This window comes from Penaeus monodon, chromosome 16 (genome assembly GCF_015228065.2).
Source record: "Penaeus monodon isolate SGIC_2016 chromosome 16, NSTDA_Pmon_1, whole genome shotgun sequence".
Lineage (NCBI taxonomy): Eukaryota > Metazoa > Arthropoda > Malacostraca > Decapoda > Penaeidae > Penaeus > Penaeus monodon.
Window position 1 is genome coordinate 47,279,375 of NC_051401.1, and position 10,000 is coordinate 47,289,374.

The 10,000-nt window shown below is 47.4% G+C and overlaps 1 protein-coding gene across 1 annotated transcript in view; it reads left to right on the top strand.

Annotated features, from left to right (window-relative positions):
- Positions 1 to 4,420: 4,420 nt before the first annotated feature.
- LOC119583079 (teneurin-m-like) overlaps positions 4,421 to 10,000 on the top strand; it is a 37,168-nt gene continuing 31,588 nt past the window's right edge. Inside the window, exon 1 of the mRNA XM_037931587.1 lies at positions 4,421 to 4,761. Coding sequence (XP_037787515.1) covers positions 4,421 to 4,761 — 341 coding nt within the window. The remainder of the gene's footprint in view (positions 4,762 to 10,000) is intronic.

Consider the following 10,000-nt stretch of genomic DNA (forward strand, 5'->3'; position numbering starts at 1 on the left):
TCTTCCTCCTCCTCCTCCTCCTCCTCCTCCTCCTCCTCCTCCTTCTCTTCCTCCTTCTCCTTATTTCTTCTTCTTCTCCTCCTCCTTCTTCTTCTCCTCCTCTTCTTTCTTCTTCTTCTTCTTCTTCTTCTTCTTCTTCTTCTTCTTGATTTCTTCTTCTTCTTCTTCTTCTTCTTCTTCTTCTTCTTCTTCTTCTTCTTCCTCTTCCTCTCCTTCTCCTTCTTTCTGGGTTTTCTTTCTTTCTTCTTCCTCTTCTTCTTCTTCACTTCTCCTTCTCCTTCTTTCTTCTTTTATATTAATTACTTCTTCTTTTCTCTTTTTTTCTTCCTTTACTTACTTCTTCTTCGCCACTTGCTCTTCTCCCTCCTCCCCTCCAATCCGCATCTCCTCCTTTCCAACCCTCCTACCTATCCAGTCACCTAGTTCGCTTCTCCTTCCTCTCGCTCTCTCCTGCTTCTACTCCTCGCCATTCCCCCCTTCCTCCTCCTCCTTCCCATTCCCCTATCCCTTGCGCTCGCTCCTCCTCCTTCCGCGCCCTCCCTCCCTTCCTTCCTCATTCCTTCTAGCTCCTCCTTCCGTCACTCCCCCTCTGCACACCTCTCTCCTCCTCCTCTCAGCCTCCTCTCTCTGTTGTCCTCCTCTTCCTCCTCCTACCTCCTGCCCTCCCTCCTCCTCACCTTATTCCTCCTCTCCTCCGCTCCCCTCTAAGCGACACTCCGTCTCCTTCCTCCTCCTCCTCCTCCCTCCTCCTCCTCTCTTCTGTCCTTGCCCCTCCTTTCCTTGCTCCTCCCTCTTTGGCCTCCATTCTTTCCCTCCTTAGCATTTCCTCCATCCCCTCCGCTCTCCCTCCACATCTTCTCCTACTCCTTCGCCCTCTCTTTTATTCTGCGTCTCCTCTTTCTTCCTCCTCCCCTCTTCCTTCCTTCTCTATGTTTACTCTTCCCTCCTCTCTCCCCTATTTCTTCTTCCCTTCCTTCTCCCCGCCTCTTCCTCATCTTTCCTCCCCTCCCTCTCCTTCTCCGTTTCTACTTTCTCCCATCCTCTCACTTTTCCCTTCCTCTCCTTTTTTTCCCCTCCCCCCCCCCCCCTCCTTTCCTCCTCCTTTTCCCCCCCCTCACTTCACCCCTCCTACCTCCTACCCCCTCCCTCTTTCTCCCCTCTTCTCCTCCCTCCTCCTTTGCTCCTCTCTCCTCGCCCTTCCCCCCTTTCCCTCCCCTCCTTACCCTTAATCCTCCTCCCTCACTATCCGTTCCATCTCCCTACTATCCTTAATAATGAAATATTTTCCTCCTCCTCTATTGACCGTCTATACCCTGCTTCCTCCTTAATCGCCCCCTCCATCCTTCCTCATCCCCCCTCCTCTCCTATAAATTTATTCCTATTCCTTCCCTCACTCACATCCTCCCTCCCCATTCCTGGCCGGCTCCCGCTACTTACCTCTCATCCCTCCACTCAGTGCTCCCTTCCTCCTCCGCCTCCTCCTCCATTCCGGCCTCACCTCGCACCCCTCCTCCACCCTGAGCTCCTGTATCCCTTCCATACCCCTTCCTCGACACTCACCTTCCATCCTCATCCTTAACCTTATAATTAAATTCCTATCTCCCATCCTGCCTCCTCCTCCCTCACACGACTCCTCTCCTCCCTCCTCCTCCTCCTCCACTCCTCCTCCCTCCTTGAATACTTATTTTATACTCCACTTCTCCTCCTCCTCCTTTCCCTCGACTCCTTATAAATTTATAGCTTCGTCCTGCGCCCACCTCCCTTCCTTCACGCCTCCTCCTCCTCTCCCTTATTCAACATCCTCGGATGACTCCCCTCCACTCAATCCTCCTCACTTAACCTTAATAAATAAATTTACATCCTCTACCTCCTTCACTCGGCCTACCATACCTAGCCTCTCCCACTCGGACCTCCTCCGCCTCCACTCCACAGGGCTCGCGTCCTTATATCCTTCTCTCCTCCTCGACTTGCTGCTTATCCTCTACTGCTACTCCTCCTCCTCACTCCTCCTTAATCCTCCTCAGCCTCTTTCCTCCTTATCCTCCTCCCTCCTCTTCTTTCTTTCTTTTTCTTTCTTTCTCTCTCTCTTCCCGCCCCTCTTTTCCGACCCCTTCTCCCCCAAGCTCCTCGGGCGTCACTCAGCTCCCGCATCTGCCGCTCCTCCCTCGCTCCTCCTCCTCTCCGCACATCCTATCCGTCCTCCTCCTGAGCCTCCTAACTCCTCCAGCTAGCTCGACTCACATTCTCTAACCCTCACTGCACCCTCCCAAAACCCTCTGAGGCTCACCCTGCGCCGGCTCAATTCCTTCAAATATCGTTCATTGCCAACTCCCTCTCCTCAATGAAAGGCTAAGGCTCCCCCCTCCCCTATTCCTCGCTCCTCCTCACTCCTCCTATCAACTCACTCCTTCCCCCCCAACTCTCCCTTAGCTTCCTCCTCCTCCTCCTTTAAATCATCATCATCCTACCTTAGGCTCTTTCTGCTCGTTCCTCCCTTATATTTTTTTGTTTTCTTTATTTTTTTTTTTTTTTTTTCTTTTTTTTTATCCTTTTCTTTTCTTTTTGTTTCTTATTTTCTTTCTTTCTTTTTTCCTTTCCCCCCTCCTACCGCCGCTCGCCCCTCCTCCCACTCTCTCTCCGCCTACTTTCCAGCTCCTCACTCCTCCTCTAGCGCTCCTCTTCCTCCCTCCGTGTATGGCGTCATCAATCATCCTCCTGCTGCTCCTTTTTCTTCGATGTTTTTTTTTTTACTTTCCCACCCGCCCCTTTTCCTCCTCACTTCCTTCCCTAAACCGCTCAAACTCCGCGGGCCCTCTCCATCCGCTCCTCCTTCGCCCCTCCCCAATCCCTTTTACCTGTCTCTCGCTTCCTTTACACAGCTCACTCTGATGTCGCCTCCCTCGTTTCCTTACCTCCTCTCGCTCCTCCTCCTCCTCCTAAATCATCATCCTCAGCTCCTGGCCCTTTTTTTTTTCCTCCTCCTCGCTCTACTCACCTCCTAAACTCTCCCTAACTCATACCTCACCTACTTACCTCCTACACCTACCTCACTCCTCCTCCTCCTCCCAACCTCCCTCTCCCTCCTCTACTCCGCCTCCTTATGAATCCTTCTCCTCCTCCTATCCTTCTCCTCCTCCTCCTCGCTCCTTATCCTCTACTCTTCCAACTCCTCACTTATCCGTCACTGCCTACTCCTCCTCCTCTTCTTCCCTCCTCCCTCCCTCGCTCACTCGCCTACCTACCCCCCTCCCTCCTCCCTCCTCCTCCCTCCTCCTCTTCCTCCCCTTATCAGCATCCTCCGCATGCTAGCTCCTTTTCCCCTCCTCCTCCTCCTCCTCCTCCTCCTCAACCTCCTCCGCCTCCTCGCTCCCTTCCTCACACCTTCTGCCTCCTTATCATCATATCCTCCTGCTCCTTTTTTCCTCCTCCCTCCTTCCTCCTCCTCCTCCTCCTTCGCTCCTGCTCCTGCTCCTGCCCGCCCTTTTTTTTCCCTACCTCCTCCTACCTCCCCCGCCTCACTCCATCCTCCTCCTCCTCCTCCTCCTCCTCCTACCCATCTCCCCTTCCCCTTTATGTCCTCCTCCTCCTCCTCCTCCTCCTCCTCCTCCTCCCACTCCTCCTCCTTATCCTCCTCCTCCTCCTCCTCCTCCTCCTCCTCCTCCTCCTTATTATCATCATCCTCCTGCTCCTTTTCCTCCTCCTCCTCTCTGTCCTCCTCCTAATAAGTGTTGATAAATTAAAATAATAATTATCTAATATCTAATTATCTAATAATTATTTTCATATATGGATAAAATTAAAATAATAATTATCTTCATATGCTGATAGATGATAATAATAAGTTAATATAATAATTATCCCCATAGGTTGATAAAGCTAAAATAACAAATATCCTCATATACAGATAAGTTAAAAAAAGCTTTGCGACTGTTTTCCCATTCCCCCCTCCCCATCACAACGGTTTCGCGCGGTATTAGTGTTCTCACTATTCAATTTTTTGGCGGTTTTTTCGTCCATTTGAACAGACGCGAGGGATCCCATATGCAAATGCTTTTATCAATCCCGTATTGTTTTCCGTTTTTTTTTCTGCCCCCTCTTTCTCTGTTGCCCTCCCTTGCCTTTGCTTTTCTTTTGTTTTATTTGTTATTTCTATCTTTCCCGTTTCGTGATTGATTTTTTTTTTTTTAATATTATTAGATTATACGTTTTTTTTCCCTTCCTCGAATTTGTACGAGAGGGAATAGGAATTGGAGACGCGCGCCCGACCCGTCAACTCTTCAAAGCACCGCCGGTGATCGCTCGACAACTTCACGAAGAGTAAAAAGCCCGCAACCACTCCACCCAAGAACATACGGCCTACACGAAAATCGAAGACGGACGACCAAAGCAGATCCAACCGAAAGCCCACCTGGCGCCCAACATGCGTCACACAGAACCCCCTTCCCCCGAGAACGCCTTCCACCCGCCCCCACTCCCCGTCGACGCTGGCACGCACACCCGGCCAGCAGAGGAGTTGTGTGCCATCCCCTCCGCCGATTCATATCCGCCAACAACGACCGACCAACCCACCGATCCGAAGTTCCCGCCCGACGCCGGAGACTCGGAGTTCACTGGAAGAGCACCGCAGCTATCAAACGGCCTCCGAGCGAGAGCTGTGAATTCCATACCTAATTCACAAAATCAACACAACACCACCGGCTACCCGGCCAGCCAGAACGCCGAAACTGGGGCAATTATCACACAGACTTGCCACCAGCACCAGTCGGCACACATACGCGCGGCCCCACCCCTGGCGCACAAACCCCCCAGGACAACTAAGGGGAAGGAGGGAGGAGGGAGAGGGGAAAGGGGGAGAAAAGGGGGGGGGAGGAGGAGGGAAGGGGAAGAGGGGTAGGGGGGGAAGGGGGAGAAGGGGGGAGAGGCAGAAGGAGAGGAGAAGTGAGGAGGGCGGGGAAGGAGGGCGGGAGAGAGGGGAGGGAGGGAAGGGGGGGAGAAGTGAGAGGGGTGGGGAGAGGGGGAGAAAGGAGGGGCAAGGAGGGAAGAGGAATAGGGCGAGGGGGGGGAGATGGAGAGGAGAGAGAGGGAGAGGAGAGAGAGAGAGAGGAGGGGAGGGTAGGGAAGAGGAGAAAAAAAGGGAGGGGAGAGGAGAGGAAAAGAGGAGGGAGAGGGAAGAAGGATCAAGGAGGAGAGGAGAGAGAAGAGAGGTTAGGAAGTAGGAAAAAGAAAAGATAAAAAAGAAGAGAAAGGAGAGAGGAGAGAAACAGAGACAGACAAAGGGGAAAAAATGATGAGACAAAAAAAAAAAAAACAAAAAAAAAAAAAAAAAAAAAAAAAAAAAAAACTGGGAACACCTCGCCCCCAGCTCCTAGTCACCCTCCCGCAGACCCCCTACAAATCTCCCCCATCCCCCTCCCCTCCCACATCTCTCTCCTTCCTACTCCCCACTGCACTCCTAGCCAAGACAAAAAAAAAAAAAAAAAAAAAAAAAAAAAAAAAAAAAAAAAAAAAAAAAAAAAACAAAAAAAAAAAAAAAAAAAAAAAAAAAAAAAAAAAAAAAAAAAAGCGGAGAAAACCATCCACGAAAGAGAAATTTAACAAACCGCTAAGCTAAACGAAACACTAGCAACGCTACACACTTACCCACCACCGAAAATGCACACTCTCGACACTCCCCGCTCACCCTACTCCCCCATATGATGCTAAGGGGCGGCCGTTCACAGATCCCAATCAACTGTCACCTATCGCCCTCACCCCCAGTGTCCCCCCCCGCCCCTACTGACATCCCCCTCCCCCCGACCCTCTCATATCGCGCTCCCGGCGGCGGGGCCGAACGGGACCCGAAACTTGTGCCTCCTTAAATATAAAAAATACCTTAAAAACAAAAAAAAAAAACTGCCTAGGGATTCGTAGAAAAACAAGAGGAAAGGCTCCGCCAAAGTTTTTCACAAAGGGATGGTGCCCATCACTCCTGGGACCCGTCGGTGCACCACCATGCCGGCCAAGTAAAAGCTAGATACAGATGATGTGCCGCCGCATGGATATGCCCCCACAATCTGCAAAACCTTCATTAATTAATCTGCGAGCCGGCGCGTGTCAGGAGGGGGGTCAGGAGGAGGAACCACCTACGGAAACGGAGAAAGGAGTGGGGACGGAACGGGGGGGGCGGAGAGGGAGAGGAAAAACCACGGGAAGCACGGAGGGGGGAAAGGGCGGGGGGATGGATACCTGAGGAGGAGGTACACTCTGGCTTCGTTGCACTGTGGGGACATCGTCTGATCTGGGTCCTGTCGTTCTTCTGGGCCATGGGAGGGGGGCCCCCCCTAGCCTTCCTGCTTAACAGAAATTACGACTACTTCTTTAATTTTAAACTTAATCTTTAATAAAAAAAAATTAATAAATTTCTTTAACTTAAAATTATTTAATTTATGATTAAATTAAATATAATTTTAATTATTATTTATTATTATTTTTTATTTATATTATATGTTCATTATTTCTTAATTAATAATATTGATTTAATATAATATAATTTAAAAAATTTTAATTTATAGTATTATTTATTATTAATAAAATATTTTTTGACTATTTAAAAATTGATATATATTAACATTAATAATATATTATTATTATAAAATGAAATAAAAAGAAAATTTAATAGAAATTATATAAAAAAGTTATAACTGAAAATTTAAATATTTAATGTAATATTAATTATTTAAATTTCATAATGTATTGCACCAGGTTCTTCAAGTTCATTAAGACTAAGTTATCACCTACCCCCTTTATTTTTTTTGAATATATTTTTTTTTAATTTGTATTATTTTTTAATTTTCATTTTCATTTTATTCTAAAACAAGTTAATAGTTTATAATATGAAAATTAAAAAAAACATTGAAATATTTAAAAAATAATTGATTAAGTTATTAATTAGAATTTATGAAAACAAATAAAAATCTATATTTAAAGTATTATAATAAAATTTTATATTTAAAAAAAAAAATTTTTTTAGCTTAAATCTTTAAAATAAAATTAATAAATAATTAATAATCATTTTCGTAAATAAGTATGATTATAAATAATGTAATTTTATATAATATTTAAATATAAATTAAAAAAATTCTCTCTTGAAAAGGTTCCTTCGGCCTTATATAATATCTTTTTAAAATAAAATCTAATCCTTAAACATATTTTCTCCCTTATTAAACGCAGTTTTCATACTTTATTGCTTAGCTTTAAAAACTTAAAGTCTAAGTTATTTTTTTTTTTTTTTTTTATTGTTTAAAAAAATAAATAAATAAAATATTGATTACATAAAATAATATATTTATTTAAATAAAATTTAAATTTTTCTTCAGAAATAATTTTTTTAAAAATATATTTTTTTATTACTTTTTCCTTTTTCCGTACCCCTTTTTATTTTGCTATTTTTTTTCCCTGCTTTTTTTTCTTATTTATTCTTTTTCCCATCCATCTTTTCCATCCTCCCCCCTCCCCCTTCCGTCCTTCCTCCCGCGTCCGCTCCTCCCTTATATTTTTATTTTTTTATCTTTATTTTATCGCCCCATCCCTTACCGTCTACTCACGGGCTGGAGCAAGACTACAGCTTACGACAATGAAGAAGTCGTCTTTCTTCGAGCTACGAATCCTCGTTTGGAGTCCCCCAGTTCCTCACCGCCTTATATCCTGCCCTGAGGCGACTCCTCTCCTCGTCCTTTTTTCACAATCTTTTCTCCCCCGTAAGGTTTGTTATGTGTTATATATATATTTCCCTTTGTATTATTTTCTCTTTTCTTTTCGTTTTTTTCGTCTTTTAGTATGGAATCTTTATTAATTTCGGATCCTTTCTCTCCATTTTGGTCTTATTTATTCTGACTTCTTGTCTTGTTTCCCCCCTTTTTCCACTTTTTAGTTCTTTTTCTTTTATCAGTTTCTTTTTTGTTTGTTGTTTGCTCTTCCCTCCCTCGCAGTCACGTACATCCCCAATGCCCATCAAGGAGTGCTAATCTTCAGATCAGACTCCGTATCCTGCATCTTCGTTTGTTCAACATCGGCGAGGAGTCCTCATCCGCCCATCATGCCTTCTCCGTTAAATCCTTCGCCTGTGTGTTCGCTTTTTCTGGTTATGTCACCCATTCCTCTCTCGACGAAGAACTGCACTCTCAGTAGTCCCTATTTTCTTTTTCATTCTCTCCTCAGGCCTCCCTTTCTTATATCTTTTATACTTCATTTATTTCTCTTCCCCCTCCCATTCTATTCCTTCTTTTTCCGCCCTTTCTCCCCCCTACCCCCTCCCTTCTCCTCCCACCCTCTTCTTCACGCCTCCTCCCCTTCTTCCATTCTTCCTCTCCCCTCTTTTCCTCCTTATTTCTTCTTTCTTTTTCCTTTTCCCTTTCCCTCCTATTTCCACACCCCGCCTTTCTCTCTTCCTCCCTGCCTCCCCCCGCCCTTTCTCCCCTCCCCCCCCCCTCCTTTTCCCTTCCATCCGTCACCTCCCTCCCCCTCCTCCTTTCCCCTTTCCCTCTTTCTTTCCTTCCTCAATCATGCACACCACCCTCGTTTCACTCCTCAAGCCATTTTTTCCCAGCTTCTTCCTCTTCATCCCCTCCTCCCTTTTTCATCCCTTTTGTCCTCGTCTCCGCCTACTCCTCCCTTCCCCTCTGCTCTCCCTTGGCACTCCCTCCCCTCCCCACCTTTTTCCCCCCTTCTCTTTCCTCTCTTCCCGTTTCCCCTTTCCCCCCTCTTCCCTTTCTCCCCCTTTCTTCCTTTCCCGCCTTCTCCCTTCTTCTCAGGCTTCCCCCCCTTCCCCCTCCTTCAACCCTTCCTCTCCTCCTTTCCTCTTCCCCTCTCCACTTCTCCACCTCGAACCCTTTCCTCCCCACTCCTTCCCCTCAAAGCTCCTTCTCGTACGGTGGTCCTCGCCCAGTTTTCCCCCCCCCCCCCCCCACTTTTTCTCGCCCTTTCCTTCCTCCTCTTTCTTCCCCCTACTCCCATTTCCCCGCTCACCCTTCCTTTCCCCCGCCTCCCCCTCTCCATTCTCCCCCTTTCTCTTCCCCCCTTCTGTTCCTCCCTTTCTTCTCCGTTCCCCATTCTCTCCTTCTTCTCCCCATAAGTCGGCCTTCTTCTTTTGTTATCCCTTACATTCTCTAGAATCCCAACTCAGCTCTTTCAAGCATTCCTCCCTATCCCTCCGATCCGTCTCCTTATCTCTAACTCTCTCCGTCTTTCATTCTCTCTCCCTCTCTCTTCCTCTCCTCCTCTCTTTTCCTCCACAATTGTCATCTATCTCTCCCAAACCTGTCTTCTCCACTCGTCTCCCGCCGGGCGCCTCAGGTTCGCCTGACACTCTCGCATCTCTCTCCAACTGTCGTTCACTGTTCTAAACATAAAAAGCTTCACTTTGCTCAGTTCACTCTTCTCATCGATATAGAGGGCGACTCTCACGGATGTCCTTCGTCTTCCCTTTTTAAAAACCTCTCCCTCTCTCCCTTTCCTCCCCTTCAGGCCTTTTTCCCCCCTTTCCCCTCTTTCTCGCCCCTTCCCCACCGCTTTCCCCCCCCCTCCCCCCCCCCGCCCGTTCCCCCGCCCCCCCCCCTCATCCCCCATGAGTAGCCTTTGCCTTTTTTTTCTTTTTTTTGTTCCCCCCCTTCCCTCCCCCTCCCTCCCTCCCCCCTTTTTCCCTCCCTCTTCCTTTTTTATCTCTTCTCTTTCCCCCTCCCCTCTCCGCCCTTTTTTTTCGTTCCCTTCCATTCCTTTCCCCCCCCCCCTTCTTTCTTCCTTCCTTTCCCCCCCCCCCTCCCCACTTCTTTCCCCTTTCTTCTTCCCCTCCCCCCCCTTTCTCTTCTTCTCCCTTCACCATCCCTCCCCCCACCCTCTTCCCCTTCCCCTTCTCCTCTTTTCTCCTCCCTTGCCCCCTTTCGCTCCTCCCTCTCCCCCCCCCGGAGGCACCCTAAGTAAATAAAACAAGCAAAACTTTGCCATTGAAGCGAATCTGCCCTCCTCA